The sequence below is a fragment of the Amphibalanus amphitrite genome, unplaced genomic scaffold, assembly GCF_019059575.1.
Source record: "Amphibalanus amphitrite isolate SeventyFive unplaced genomic scaffold, NRLGWU_Aamphi_draft 000222F_arrow, whole genome shotgun sequence".
NCBI lineage: Eukaryota > Metazoa > Arthropoda > Thecostraca > Balanomorpha > Balanidae > Amphibalanus > Amphibalanus amphitrite.
In genome coordinates this window covers 544964-560761 of record NW_024881717.1, presented here as the reverse complement: position 1 = coordinate 560761, position 15798 = coordinate 544964, and the positions used below count along the sequence as shown (strand labels likewise).

Genomic DNA, 15798 nt, shown 5'->3' with positions numbered 1-15798 from the left:
AATCCTAAGAATGGTAGATCCCAAAAGTTTGGAACTATCACTTTGACCCACTGAACGACACCTTAAACAGTTGCCGACCAGATGACACCCATTGTTTGGTCACCCACGCTATAGTCTGCTTCGCGGGTGTGCCGAAATGACCTAAAGTCGAAATTTCCGGTGTGCAGGGTCATTTTCAACCGCACGTGGCACGTGGTTCTGAATTTTTCCGGCCACTTTGCGACATACCCATTAGGGTGTGTCATTTTGGGCATTTTTTTTTCGCAAAACATGGTGCTCCACTGATATTATTGTGCCCCAGATACGTAGAAACCGTGTGGCATTTTTCATTTCCCCAAACATCAACACCCATGCGGCGCTGACCGCCGACACTTTGGCCTATCTCTCAGCATTAGCGACCTCAGCGCCCCTAGCGGCAATATGTTGAACTAACACGCTCGCTATGCTTTGTGAGCTTAGGATCATCATTAATTAAATGCATTCTACAGAACTGACGCCCTTGTTGGCTTGCCTAGCACTCGGAGCGTTGATGAAAATGTGATGGCATGCACCTTAAAGCACGAAATAGTCCTGTGTGAATGTATATTGTATAGTACTACCCCCGATCCCCGTCCTGGTCTGACGGGATACGTACGAGTAGGGGAGAGTGGGGCAAAGCGGCCACCCGGGGCAATGCGGCCACCCATCGTTTTAGCCCTTCGTAGCTGGCATCAGTTCCAATTTATGGTTTCCAATTATACTTCTCTTCACGGTCGTTCGAATGAGCCAGACCGGGGTTTCAGGCCCATCACCATTGTTCTGTGAAACACGGAATAGCATTTCTTGCCAGGTTACCAACTATGTTTACAATTTTCAAATGTTATGTTATTCCATAACCGTTTGGATTTTTTATAAGCGTTCTTGTCCATGCATTGCATGGTTATCGTACATGCATTCTACCAATTTTAATAGCAGGTGTTCTTAAATCGATGCTGAATCAGCAGAGACCATTCACATGCAAGAGAACTACCTTGTGCTGATGTAAGATGTTAATATAAAAACAGACATGTAGGTCCATAAAAGGGAGGAGAAATCCTTCCTCGTTGCATCAATGTTGATGGGGTGGCGCCCACTCGGCTCTCAGTTGGAGGGGGAGGGGTAAGCGCCCCCGCTGCCCCCCCCCCCTGTTCCCGGGGCCTATGCAGTGAACGACGCTACAAAAAAAAAACATGTGACACCTAATAGTAGGTAGGGTAAGGTGCCTTATTAGCGACCCTTTCCGATTTGCGACCTCCTGTTCCTAAAGGGTCTGTTCTCCGAGAAACTGAACTCTGAGATACTCTTATCCCGATTCCCCTTACGCGTGCCTATCCGACCGACGCGCACTGCAGCACTGTTTGCTGAGAGTCGCGCCCGAATCAGCACGGTCCAGAACGGGTTGGTCTGTCGTGTCGCGAGAGAGACAAACTCATTCCTCGCTCATTCCAAAGACGATTTTTTCACGACCAGTTTTTTTGTGTACAAAGCTCATGTTATCAAATACGTTGCGAACTTACCACCACCTCCGGGCTACTAGTCACTGTTGGTAGGTGATTCTTATTGATTTTATATTTTTATGATTTTAAATATGTCTATTTTTAATGTTTTCTTATATTTTTCATTTCACTTTATACTGTTTTACGTATCACTGATGTTAGTTGTCGGACTTTCGTCCCCGTCTTGAGTTGAGATGTTAGTTTCACAACGTTTCGGCCAGTTACTTCTCCGGCCGTCGTCAGGTGTTCTTTGGCCCTTAGAAGGACCTGGATGTTGGTGGCGTTGCGCCGTACGCGTCATACCGTTCGAAAGCTCCTGTAGTCAGCGGGAATCGAGCTCGTGTTTCCCCGGTGATAGTCCATGGTTCTAACCACTCCACTATCGAGGCAGACATCGTTATGGAGCTGGAAACTTGGTGTCATTTATCCCCCAGATGTTTTTGTGATTTCCTTAGTAGTGGGAGCCATATTGGGCTGATGTCAACGCTTGGCTTGCTGATGGGGTTGCTAGCCAGCGCCATGTGTGCGGCTTCCTTGATTTTTCTGATTTTCCAGTGTGGCTCCTTGTCGATGATGGTGGTATCATCCCAAGCAGGTCTGTGATCTCCTTCAGACCATGCATGCTCCGCCACACCGGATTTCAGTGTTTCGCCTCGGATGGTGGCCTTCCTGTGTTCTTCGAGCCTGACCGCCAGTGGGCGGCCAGTCTCGCCCTTGTATGACCTGCCGCAGCTGCACGGGATGTCGTATATGCAGTTCTTTGTTTTCTCCTTGGTGGTTGGCGGTCTGACCTTTGTGAGTGACCTGCGGAGGGTGGTGGTACTTCTGAACACCGTCCTGATGTTGTATGCTCCGCAGATTCGCCTTAGCTTCTCTGACAGTCCTCTGTTGTATGGGAGGGATACTGTCGCGATGGGCTTATCCCTTGGTTGTTGTTGGGATGCTTCCTTGGGTTTGTGTTTCATGAAGCTCGTTGGGTATCCGTTTCTCCTGAAGGTGCTGGTAAGGCGTGACATTTCCATCTTACTGGCTGCTTCGTCTCCACAGATGTTGGTGGCTCGGGTCTGCAGGCATCTTACGATACCGTTTCTCCTGAAGGTGCTGGTAAGGCGTGACATTTCCATCTTACTGGCTGCTTCGTCTCCACAGATGTTGGTGGCTCGGGTCTGCAGGCATCTTACGATACCTTTCTTGACTGTGTCTGGGTGGTGTGACTTGAAGTTGAGGTAGCGGTCGGTCGCTGTTGGTTTGCGGTAGACCGATGTTCTGAATGCTTCCTCAGATTTCTCCACTTGGACGTCAAGGAATGGTAGTTTGTTGTCGACTTCTGTTTCCATTGTGAATTGGATGGAGGGTCGGAGGCTGTTGAGGTGGTCTAGGAACGGTGTTATGTCCTCGCGATGGTCCCACAGGACGAATGTGTCGTCGACATATCGCAGCCACAGGGATGGTTTCAGTGGTGCTGTTTGTAAGGCCAGTTCCTCGAAGTGTTCCATGTAGATGTTTGCGATCACCGGTGACAGGGGTGAACCCATGGCCATTCCTTCAGTTTGTTGGTAGTAGTCATCGCCCAGTTGGAAGGCGGTGGTGGTGGCACAGAATGTCAGGAGTTCCATGATGTCATCAGTCGGGATTGTCGTTCTTTCGGGCAGTGTATCGTCGCTCTCCAGTCTTGTCCTCACTATGTTCAGAGCTTCGGTAGTGGGCACATTGGTGAACAGACTCACCACATCGAAGCTTACCATTTGCATGTTCGGCGAAGGTCGCATGGCCTGAACCAGTGAGACGAAGTGGGCTGAGTTCTTGACATATGTAGGTGTTTTGCCACTCAGTGGGTTGATGATCTTGACGAGGAACTGGCTCAGAGGATGGCAGGCTGAGCCACGGCAGCTTACTATTGGTCTTAGCGGTACATTGGTCTTGTGTACCTTTGGCAGCCCGTACATGTGTGGAAGTTTGCTGTGATGTTGGCTCAGCTTTCTGTACTGGGCGTCCGTCTACCGTCGTCGGTCTACCGCAAACCAACAGCGACCGACCGCTACCTCAACTTCAAGTCACACCACCCAGACACAGTCAAGAAAGGTATCGTAAGATGCCTGCAGACCCGAGCCACCAACATCTGTGGAGACGAAGCAGCCAGAAAGATGGAAATGTCACGCCTTACCAGCACCTTCAGGAGAAACGGATACCCAACGAGCTTCATGAAACACAAACCCAAGGAAGCATCCCAACAACAACCAAGGGATAAGCCCATCGCGACAGTATCCCTCCCATACAACAGAGGACTGTCAGAGAAGCTAAGGCGAATCTGCGGAGCATACAACATCAGGACGGTGTTCAGAAGTACCACCACCCTCCGCAGGTCACTCACAAAGGTCAGACCGCCAACCACCAAGGAGAAAACAAAGAACTGCTGTCGACGCGATGTCCTCTGGTTTTTTTCACATTCGCTCGCGACACTGATGTGTTTGAGTAGGGCCGACCAGAATAGATAGCCAGGCTTTAACAGGATGGCGAGGAAATCAACGGTCACTACCCGATTCAGTCCCTTGATGGCAAGGCAACTGAATACAGGCAGATCCCTAGGATACTCCGGTGCCTTGCTGGCAAGGTACACCGGAGCTGACGGATTGCCCCCCTAGTATGAGGAATCCCGCACCCCGCGTCTCGAGGGCGAGACACGGGAAACGAGTATAAGCCAAGGCGCTCGGTGGCGAGTCACCTTGGCAGCATTCCTCACACACCCCGGAAAGGCAGTAGATGAGAATAAGCCCCAGGTAAAGGAATCAAGGAATATACTGATATTGTCCACAGACGGCTGGCTTGCACCTCGATTCAGCACTCACTCTTTCACTTCGTCACTCGCTCACCAACACCAATTTTCCACTGCTCTCGGTGTATATTTCCACAGATCCTCTTGCGACCAAATCCCGAGCCAGACTGCGTCACACATGTCGCCCCGGCCCGACATCACCTCGCCAGTGCCCGGGGCGAGGGTCACCAGCGACCAACCACCGGGGCGCTTACTCAGCGCCAGCTCGGCGCAGACACGGCCCCGGGCACCACGTGGCCCGGGCGTCTCCCGGGACCACGCTTGCGTCATCATGCAGCGGCTGGTGCCAACATTCCCCCGCACCGTGTGGCCCCACTGGGCAACACTAACAATCAGTCACCGGCAAGCTGCATGGCGATCCCAACATTATTCGCTCACACAGTAGTGTCCACACTTTTCCCAATCATGCTGTTCCTGGGTAACAGATAAAACACAAGGATGAATGAAGAAACATTTGTTAAACACAACGACCTTTATCGGCACCGTAACGCGTCCCTGAGGTCATGCCACTCGTATGAGCCAATGAAACGGCCTCAGCGCAGCCACGTGACCGAACACGCTGCTGCCATACGTGCCGCCCGCGCAGAAGCAGCCGCGGAGGCCGCCGCCCGCGCCGAAGCAGCCGCGGAGGCCGCCGCCCGCGCCGAAGCAGCCGCGGAGGCCGCCACCGCCCGCAGCGAAGCAGCAGAGATGGTCGCCGCCGCCCGCGCCGAAGCAGCCGCGGAGGCAGCCACCGTCCGCAGCGAAGCATCAGAGATGATCGCCGCCGCCCGCGCTGAGGCCGCCACCGCCCGCAGCGAAGCAGCAGCGACGGTCGCCGCCGCCCGCGCCGAGGCGGCAGAGATGGTCGCCGCCGCCCGCGCCGAGGCAGCCGCCGCCAGAGACGGAGCCACGGGAGCGGCCGCCGACGCTGCTCCGCCGACCTTGGTCCGCCAGTGTCTGGAAGCGATCGGAGAGAGCCGCATAAACTCTGTCATTCGCCGCAAGGCAGTGTACCTGCTTGGTCGCTTTTATAAATAAAGAACATGAGTCCTCCTGTATGTTTGTTTATTACGTGTGCGATGATTCTCGGGTTGACACAGCCCAAGCTGAAGTTGGATCCCAGCCCCTCGGTGGCGAGGCCACTGGGATCCCGGGTAAGCCGATAATTCGGCTCCTCAGTGGTGAGGTTAATCTTGCGTGACGCATACCTTCAGTTTACTTGCAGTCTTCCTCTAGAAAGCATATTTTTACTGCAGGTCTGGTGTACGTTTTCCCACTTGCGGTTTTCAGTACCGCTGACCTCACTCTTCCGTCTCTTCCTGGAAACACTTGAATGACCCGCGCTAGCGGCCATAAGCCCCTGGTCAGATTAGAATCTGCCATCAGCACCAAGTCACCCACTTGTAGGTTTCTTGTGTCTTGGCGCCATTTACTGCGACTGGTCAGGGTTGGGAGGTACTCTCGAGTCCATCTTTTCCACACCTGTTCAGCTACCACCTGGGACTGTCTCCACCTGCGACGACTACACACATCACGGTCTCTTGTCATCATCGGCGCGAGATGCGGTGAGGCATGACCCAACAGAAAATGGTTGGGTGTCAAAGCCTCAGGATCTGTTGGGTCAGAGCTGACGTAAGTCAGCGGCCGACTATTCACCATATGCTCAACTTCGGTAAAAACAGTCAGAAGCACTTCATCGGTAAGCACTTGAGAACCAACCACAGCTTGCAGACAGGTTTTGACGGACCTTACCATCCTCTCCCATACCCCACCCATGTGGCTGGCGGCTGGTGGGTTGAACTTCCAGTCTATTTCGAATGCGGTCAGCTTCTCTGGCAGCAGTGCCATCATCAGCTGTAATTCCCGTCGGAGCTCACGGTTGCTCCCAATGAAGTTTGTTCCTCGGTCCGAAAACATGACTGCTGGCTGAGACCGCCTCGCGAAGAAGCGCCTTAGAGCCATGATGCAAATGTCCGTGTCCAAAGAGTGTGCTACTTCTAAATGTACAGCACGGGTGGCCATACACGTCACCAGTAGACCATATCTCTTCTCTGTTCTCCTGAAGCGCTTCACTTGCAGCGGCCCGAAAAAATCTATGCCAGCATTCTTGAAAGGGCGACCAGCTTCCAGTCTTTCGCTAGGGAGTTCGGCCATTCTTGGTGGCATCGGTGTAGCTCTACGTCGGTGGCAAAATGAGCAGTTTCGCAGGTGCTTCTTCACAGCAGCACGTCCTTGAGGGATCCAGTATTTTTGACGTATTTCGTTGAGTGTGTGCTCTACACCTGCATGGCCGTGCTGGACGTGCTCACTCATGATGACTAGACGAGCCACTCCACTTCCCCGTGGCAGGATGATCGGATGCTTGGCTTCATCTGATGTAGCAGCCCTGTCCAGTCGCCCTCCCACTCGGATCAAACCACTAGCGTCGAGGATGGGAGTGAGTGAAAGCAGACTGCTAGAAGCCGGCAACGGCTGCTGGCATTCCAGACACCTCAGCTCCTCTGCGAAAGTAGTAGTCTGCGCTCTCGCGACGATCCAGACTTCTGCTTCTTTCACTTCAGACGTGGATAGTGGGCCCATCAGCTTTTCTGCTCGATCGGGCAGACATGCTTGCATGTTGCGCATGAAGCGTCTGGTCCAGCCGACGACTCTTTTGCACCTGGTCCAGGAGGAGAACCTATCTGGCGTCAGATAGTCTGGCGAAGGTCCAGTTACATTGCCGGCGAACACATGCTTTTGTTTTTCTTCCTTGTCACATGCTGGTGGTGCTGGTTCCTCTTGACGTGGCCAGTTCTCTTCATTGTCTCGCAGGAAATCTGGGCCTGTCAGCCAACGACAGTTGCTGATGAGTGGCAGTAGTGGGAGTCCCCTGGAGCAGTCATCTGTGGGGTTTAGCTTGCCAGGGACGTGGAGCCATCGCGCGTCTCGCGTTAGCTCGTGAATTTCTGCCAACCGGTTTGCCACAAAGGCTTTGTATCTCCGGGTCTCGTTCACGAGATAATGTTGTATCACTTTGCTATCAGTCCAGCAGATGACGTCATCCGGCTGCTCCGTCAGTTCTTTCAAAATGGCGGCTGACAAGCGCGAACCAAGAACTGCTGCCTGAAGTTCCAATCTGACGATTGATAGCTGCTTGAGCGGTGCTACCCGACACTTGCCCATCAGAAAGCGGCAGTGATGCGTGCCGTCCCTCGCCGTTGTTCTCCAGTAAGTCACTGCCCCAAAGGCATCTTCGGACGCGTCGCAAAACACGTGAAGCTCGCGACGCACTGTGTTTTCCCCTTCCGGTGTCAAGCAGCGTTGGATCATGACTTCATCCAATTTCTCTGATTCGTTAAGCCACTGAACCCACAAACTGAGTTCTGGTTCGGGCAGCTGCTCGTCCCACTCCAAGTGCTTGCACCACAGACGCTGCATCATCATCTTCGCTCGGATAGTGAAAGGGGCAGCGATCCCCAGAGGGTCAAATATCGCTGACAATTTGGAGAGAGCTCCCCGTTTGGTGACGACTGTCTCCTGTTCCCTCATGCGAAACCCCAATGTGTCTTTCACTTCATCCCACACGACCCCTAGGGCCTTCTCTGACGTGCATGAGCTTCTCAGGCAAAGGCTGGTCGAAACGGGGGCTTTGTCACTTTCTGAGATGCCTTCGAGCGCTTCAGGCGTGTTGCTACGCCACTTTGTGAGATGGAATCCCCCCTTCTTCAGCGCCTCCGATAACTTGGTACACAGCTCCTGAGCGTCAGTCGCGTTTAAGCTTGAGAACAGGCAGTCGTCCATGTAGAAACTCCGAGCCAGCTGGTTTCCCGCGATGCTCGGGGTTGGATCAGTCCAGTGATCCTGTAATGCTCTTCGAAGGACGTAGCTGGCGACCGCAGGCGACGATTTTGCTCCAAAAATGACCACCTGCATTTGATATACATCAGGCTTGCGCTGTTGCTCCATGTCTCGCCATAAGAAGCTGCATGCCGGTTGGTCTTCTTCTCGTATCCTCACTTGATGATACATCTGTCTGATGTCTGCTGTGACTGCCACTTGACCCTCTCGGAATCGGAGAAGCACACCGGGGAGACTCTGAAGCAAATCGGGTCCAGTGATGAGTTTGCTATTCAAGGAAGTCCCACGGTACGTCGCCGCTGCGTCAAAAACGACGCGAATATTCCCTGGTTTGTTGGGGTTTACAACCGCATGGTGTGGTAAGAACCATCGGTTTTCCTTTGTTGCTTGAAGTTCTTCCGCTGATAATTTTCTGGCATGCCCATCAGCCACGTAGCCGTCGATGATGTTTTGGTATTTGATCGCCATTTCTGGCTCCTTTTCCAGTTTCCTTTCCGTGCACTCTAGGCGATGGCACGCCTGCGTCCAGTTGTTTGGAAACGTCGGGTCTTCTTCCGCCCATAACAGTCCCGACTCGTACCTGTCCTTTACCAGCCTTGTGCGTTCTTGCAGGATTTTTGCGGCACGGAGGTCCTCCAAGGATCTGGCATCCGAGTCGTTGACTCTGGTCCCGAACGCTTCCGTTGCCCACCATTCTTGAACCATGTCATGCAGGTTGTTTTCTTCATTACCTTGTCGGTGTATGAACATAACCTGACGACTTGCGCTGGGTACCAGAGCCGTTATAGAGCCAGTCAACGCCCAGCCGAAATCCGTCCGTACTGCTACGGGCTGTCCAGGTCCTCCCACCCTAGCCTCCTTTTGCAACACAGCTTCTAGAACATTAGCCCCAATGAGAAGCTCCACATTGGCGCCGCTGTACTGTTGGATGTCCAGATCATGAAGATGTTTCCACTTGTGCATCTGTCGACTGCTTACACTCGGTGCCGAAACATTGAGTTTCGACACAGACCACACTTCTGGGATCACTATGTGATCTCTTCCAGCATCTGAGCTCAGAGGACTGACCGTCAGTTGAGTACGAAGGGACGACCGTTTGCGACCTGGTCCTTCAACGTTGTGAAGTTTCAAGTCTTCCCGAGAGCCACAGACTCCAACCTCTTCCAGCACTTGCTCGCAGCAAAGCGAAGTCTGGGATCCTGGGTCCAACAGAGCCACCACATCTCTTTCTCCCTTCGGTCCATGTATCCTTACTGACACCAGCTGAAGCAATGTGTCTGTGTCCTCCTTGAGCGCCGCTCCGACGATCGGACTCTCTGTCTCTGTCTGAGATCCTTGCTCCGTCAAGCTCCCTGCGTGCATTGGAGCGCTTCTGTTCTGATGCAGGAGTCTGTTGTGAGTCGCCTTGCAGCCGTTTATGTCACAACGTTTTGCAGATCTGCACACGGCCATAAAATGTCCTTTGCGCAGACATGCCCAACAGAGTCGCTCCCTCTTCACCTCTTCCAGCCTTTCAACGTGAGTCTTTGCCTTGAAAGCGACACAGTCTTCCACTCTGTGGTCCTTCTTACACACAGTACATGGTTGTCGCTTTCGGTTCTGTTCCTGCGGAGAAGCAGATGTGACCAGCGTTCTGCGCGCGGATGCTTCCTTTGTGCTTCCAACATGCTTCTTTCTTTCTGGGTCTCGGCTTTGAGATGTGGTACATCTTAGAATATCCACTTGCGTCTTCAGCCACTCGCTGAATGACTCGAGGTCTGGACGGCTGGGCTGTTTTCTGTACACCTCCTTCCCCCATTGGAACGTGAGTTCAGCTGGCAATCTGGAAACGACGCGACGTAGAGTATCACTTGAAGTCAGGTCACCATCGAAGCCAAGAGTTCGCAGCGCCATGACGGAGTTGCTTATGGCCGTGCTGAACTTCTCCATAGATGCCAGATTGTCAATGGATGGAGCAGGAGCGGAAAACATGGAGTTTAAGTAAGACTGGCTGATGTCATCCTCGCAACCAAAGCGTTGGTGCAATATGATCAAGGCTTGGCAATACGACCCACCGTCAAACAGAAGTCCATCAATTGCTTGCTGGGCGGCTCCCCCTACCGCCTGTTGCAGATGAGTCATCTTTTCCACATCTGAAAGTGACGCTTGGTCGTGGACCAACGCTTTGAAAAGGCTTATCCAGCGAGGCCATTCTCCCGGGGCTCCTGTAAACTGTGGCAAACTGAGACGCGGTATGCTCTTCGTGAAGGCTGACGATTCTCGTACAAATTGCTCCCGACGATCTCCTCCATCTGAATTCACCCAAGTGCTTGGGTCCAAAGCACTGCAACGTCCGCCTCCCGTCTTTTCCCTGGCGTCTCTGGAATCGTTTCGTGTCACATTGTCGGCTAAAGTTTCTGGCATGCTGTCCTTCCCTCGGTCAAACTGGCTCGTTTGGCATTCTGGAGTCTCCATGGATCGACCCAGATCGACATTTCGCTTCGCTTGTGTGAATACAGGTGCGGTGTCTGGTGCAGTGTCCGTTCCCGTCTGCGTCATGCCATCTTTACCATTCATTTCTGATCTTCCCATGTTAGCGGCCACAGGCTCGTCAAAGTCGTTGCGTCGCTCCCAACTCAAATCATCTTCAGCCGCACGACAGAGGCGAACTTTATGAGCTGCTCGATCTCTCGCGTCTTCCGCTATTTTCAACTGAAGACTGACTTCACGTTCTTCTAACTCCATCTCCTCCTGTCTTCTACGTTTCTCCATATCCAGTTGCTCCTGCTGTCTACGTTCTTCCATCTTTAGACGTTCCAGTCTGATCCGGTGCTCCTCTTCAAACTGCACTCTCATGTCCTGCAGCTTCCGGTCAGCGTCATCAAGCTCCACAGCTGCCTCTTTCGACCGTGCTGACACAACGGTCTCCTTCGAGGCACGTGATGCCGCTCGACTGAGACTTCGACGTGATGCACTCGCCAATGACTGGGTTTCTTTCAGATGCTGGAGATACTGCTGTACCTTTCCTCTGATTATACTTTCCTCTTCTTCCAGACGATCGGCATACTCGTGTGCTTCCTCGAGCTCTTGATCCACAACCAGAGCTTCGTAAAGCTGGTGAATCCTTCTCAAGTCGCCAAAAGCGTCCTTTAGCCTCCCATGTAGATCTTGAATGTCGTCACGACTCGCGTGTCTCTCTATTTCTATCTCTAAAAACTTGCGGATGCGAGTTACAGATGCCCTCTTGGTGCCACGCTGCCGACGCAGACCAACCAGCTCCTCACTTGTGGTGGAGGATTGTGCTTGTGCTCCAGCTTTGTTGAAGCCCTCCGGTTCCACGCTGCCTCCTTCCTTTTCATTTCCCATTCTGTCTTTCGCTGTTGCAAATCACTGGCACTTGATCCGGCCCGGCAGGACCAAGAAATGTCGCCGCGATGTCCTCTGGTTTTATTCACATTCGCTCGCGACACTGATGTGTTTGAGTAGGGCCGACCAGAATAGATAGCCAGGCTTTAACAGGATGGCGAGGAAATCAACGGTCACTACCCGATTCAGTCCCTTGATGGCAAGGCAACTGAATACAGGCAGATCCCTAGGATACTCCGGTGCCTTGCTGGCAAGGTACACCGGAGCTGACGGATTGCCCCCCTAGTATGAGGAATCCCGCACCCCGCGTCTCGAGGGCGAGACACGGGAAACGAGTATAAGCCAAGGCGCTCGGTGGCGAGTCACCTTGGCAGCATTCCTCACACACCCCGGAAAGGCAGTAGATGAGAATAAGCCCCAGGTAAAGGAATCAAGGAATATACTGATATTGTCCACAGACGGCTGGCTTGCACCTCGATTCAGCACTCACTCTTTCACTTCGTCACTCGCTCACCAACACCAATTTTCCACTGCTCTCGGTGTATATTTCCACAGATCCTCTTGCGACCAAATCCCGAGCCAGACTGCGTCACACATGTCGCCCCGGCCCGACATCACCTCGCCAGTGCCCGGGGCGAGGGTCACCAGCGACCAACCACCGGGGCGCTTACTCAGCGCCAGCTCGGCGCAGACACGGCCCCGGGCACCACGTGGCCCGGGCGTCTCCCGGGACCACGCTTGCGTCATCATGCAGCGGCTGGTGCCAACAACTGCATATACGACATCCCGTGCAGCTGCGGCAGGTCATACAAGGGCGAGACTGGCCGCCCACTGGCGGTCAGGCTCGAAGAACACAGGAAGGCCACCATCCGAGGCGAAACACTGAAATCCGGTGTGGCGGAGCATGCATGCATGGTCTGAAGGAGATCACAGACCTGCTTGGGATGATACCACCATCATCGACAAGGAGCCACACTGGAAAATCAGAAAAATCAAGGAAGCCGCACACATGGCGCTGGCTAGCAACCCCATCAGCAAGCCAAGCGTTGACATCAGCCCAATATGGCTCCCACTACTAAGGAAATCACAAAAACATCTGGGGGATAAATGACACCAAGTTTCCAGCTCCATAACGATGTCTGCCTCGATAGTGGAGTGGTTAGAACCGTGGACTATCACCGGGGAAACCCGAGTTCGATTCCCGCTGACTACAGGAGCTTTCGAACGGTATGACGCGTACGGCGCAACGCCACCAACATCCAGGTCCTTCTAAGGGCCAAAGAACACCTGACGACGGCCGGAGAAGTAACTGGCCGAAACGTTGTGAAACTAACATCTCAACTCAAGACGGGGACGAAAGTCCGACAACTAACATCAGTGATACTAACACCTCGTCTCAAGCATTCAGAAGAACTATAACTGTTTTACGTGTTTTTAAAGTACCTATACATCGTTTATCTCTGTGTTCATATTTACTGTTTGTTCAGCTATTCTGGTTTACCTTGTATCATGATTTCTTTCCCACCTTACATGGGATTTTAAAACTTATGCTCAGTGGTCGTTCACACATTTTTTTCTTCATATTTTCACTTCATTGCCTATTTCATTATATTGTTCATTGTTTTCTATTTTAGTTACATGTGTATCTGCGTTTTTATCCCGGCGTGTGTATGCTGCCTGTGTGTGCCATATTTATTGTTTTTAGTCTTGTGACTCCGTCTTTTAGTGGGCCAAGTGCCTGTTGACGGTCTGTTGAATAAATACAAATACAAATACAAATACAGAAAAACTGGTAGGAAAAAAACGGGGTAAAATCATCGTTAAAAGCTCAGCCATACTTTGGTTATCAAATTAAAATATTTTCCGGTCGTCGATGTTTCTGGTGGGACGTTTCAGATGAGTTTAAATAAAAATGACGAGTTTCTTATCCAAAACGTGTGTGTTTGGGCCCTCTCTGATTAAAAGCGATGCACATTAGGATGATGCACCTTTTTTATCCTGAATCGACATTCCTTTTTCAATTGATTGCCGTTTTCCCATAGTGAATCGCTCAACTGTGCACAGCATGGCGGTTAAAAATGTGTCGCAACTCATATTTCCTATTTGCGCCTGACATGGTCGCAAATGCCTCAAGTAAGGGAAAGAAAGGGGAAAAGAGAGAAATGAAAATGAGGTGTTGCTGAAGCTTGCAATGTGTGGCAGGGGACGCCAAATGTCGTCACCGACTGCGGGGGTGCCGAATTCAGCGCGGACCTCGAATATCATACGAGATAGCCCGCAAAATTTGGGTTTCCGCCTTCTTTTCGCCTTCGGTGCATCGCGTGATCAGTTTTTACTTACGTAAATGTGTTGGATAAATGTTCCTGTTCGAGTGATTGAGTGCTTTGCGTATAGGTTACCTTTTCAAGATCATACAGGGTGTCTCACAAAAAGTGTACATATTTGTTTTGTAAATAGCTCCGTAAGTTAAAAACATACGTAAAAAACACAAATATCGCTGGAAAGCACAAAGCTTGCAAATTTATTCGCATATCATTTGCACGTCTTCATATTCACATACCGAATCAGTTTCCCATACTCTAGCTATGCGCTCATTTTTTTAGATGCTCAAAATGACAGCCTTTGCGCTCAGCGCACGTGGTGGCGCGCCTCATGGTCTCCTGAGCTACACGGGCGCATGTCTCCATGGTTATCCCGCGTATGGCTCCTCTGATGGCCTTTTTGAGCTCGTCTAGCGTGTGCGGCGCCTTCACGTACACGACATCCTTCAGATACCCCCATAGATAGAAATCCATGGGGGTGAGGTCGGGTGAGTGGGGTGGCCAGCTGTGGGGGGCCCGCCTGGAGATCAGCCGGCTTCCCAGGCGCTCGGTCAGCCAGGCCAGCGTGGCTCTTGACGTGTGCGCTGGAGCGCCGTCCTGCTGGAACCATTGCAGGCAGATGGTGTCCGCGCACTTGCTGTTGAGAGACCGCCAAAAGCGCTTCAACACTTCCAGATAACGGTCTGAAGTCACCGTCACTGCTTCTCCGTCACCGTCTTCAAAGAAGATCGGTCCGATTATGCCCTGGGCGCTAAGCGCGCACCAGACCGTCACTTTTGGAGAATGTAATGGGACTTCCAAAGTCTTCTCTGGCGGGTGTTTGCCCCAGTGTCTGTGGTTTTGACGATTAGGTAAGCCGTGAAGGTAAAAGTGTGCCTCGTCCATGGTGTGTCAAAAGTGGAAATAGCCGGTGCGCCGTCTGGCAACCCGGTAGCCCGCCGCCATAGGGAAATTCATGCTTTTTGTCGCTTTTTCGCTCCTTATGAGTCACTTGATCTTATTAGAGCTTAACTAGGAACGAGGCGGGTCACTTGGACGTATTCGGGAGCCGAATACGGTGTTTTGGAGCCAATACATGGGAAACCCTACCCGCCCAATGCGAGTTTTTAAGAGTCTGCATGCCCAAATTAACGTTGAGCGCGGCCGTTTTCGGTCGGTTTTCCGCGACCTTGTGGCGAAATCGCCTTATTTATTCAACCAGGGTGGGCTAATTCGCTTAACTAGGAATGAGGCGTTGAAGAGAATTATTCAAGGAATAGAGCTGTGCAAAAATATTTTTTGTATTGTTAAAACTGTATCCGCCCTCGAACGATAATTATTGTTGACCCATCAGAAACACATCGCCTGGAATGCGTTTGGACTTGGCTGGATCTAATATTAGCGAGTATCTGCTAATGCAGTTTCTTGGCTTACACAGTACGCACACAAGCATACATACTTCCTGCCCTTAGTTATTCCTCACTTGAATGAAAATTTTGCTATAATAACTATTCCAAGCAGTTAACAGGTTTTAGTGCAGTGCCAAGTCGGAACCGTTCAGCGCCGCCAGTCTCCCAGGCGGCGCGTAGCGGCCGCCGCCGGCCGCCGCGCCGCCGCTCTGGCAGGGTGTTTGACTTCATATCTCTGTTGCTAGAAAAGTTGTGGACCGATTTACTTGATTCTTGCATGAAAAGATTCGCCATTCAATTCTTAGCAGATAACGAAAATTTGACGTCAATTGCACGATCCGCTGCCCATATTGTGGTACTGCCATCTATTGACAAGGCTGGCGAACTAAGGCCGGGCGGCTATTTCCACTTTTGACACACCATGTCGGACCACCAAATGTTGCCGATGAAACTGGGGCAAGACGAGCACTTTCCTAAAAACCAACGGCAAAACTCCAACCGTTGTAGGCAATCAGACTTGGAAAGCTCTTGAGATGTTGATAGTCTGTATGCCTTAAGCTTCAGGTCCTTCCTAAGAA

General features: G+C 51.9%; 2 protein-coding genes across 2 annotated transcripts; both read right to left on the bottom strand.

Annotated features, from left to right (window-relative positions):
• Positions 1-1346: 1346 nt before the first annotated feature.
• LOC122385545 lies at positions 1347-3265 on the bottom strand. The gene is made up of 2 exons (XM_043373891.1): positions 2696-3265; positions 1347-1379 (listed from the first exon to the last, which is right to left on the bottom strand). Exons 1-2 carry the CDS (start codon positions 3263-3265, stop codon positions 1347-1349), a joined length of 603 nt encoding a protein of 200 aa, XP_043229826.1.
• A 6711-nt stretch (positions 3266-9976) lies between these two features.
• Positions 9977-11511, bottom strand: LOC122385544 (GRB10-interacting GYF protein 2-like). The gene is made up of 2 exons (XM_043373890.1): positions 10870-11511; positions 9977-9988 (listed from the first exon to the last, which is right to left on the bottom strand). The coding sequence occupies exons 1-2, from the start codon at positions 11509-11511 to the stop codon at positions 9977-9979; spliced, it is 654 nt and encodes a 217-aa protein (XP_043229825.1).
• Between the last annotated feature and the right edge of the window lie 4287 nt (positions 11512-15798).

Coding starts and splice junctions, on each gene's coding strand:
- LOC122385544 (XM_043373890.1), bottom strand. CDS start 11,511: ATGGGAAATGAAAAGGAAGGAGGCAGCGTGGAACCGGAGGGCTTCAAC.
- LOC122385545 (XM_043373891.1), bottom strand. CDS start 3,265: ATGCAAATGGTAAGCTTCGATGTGGTGAGTCTGTTCACCAATGTGCCC. Junction 1,380..2,695: donor ACACAGTCAAGAAAGGTATC/GTAAGATGCCTG, acceptor CGCGACTCTCAG/CAAACAGTGCTGCAGTGCGC.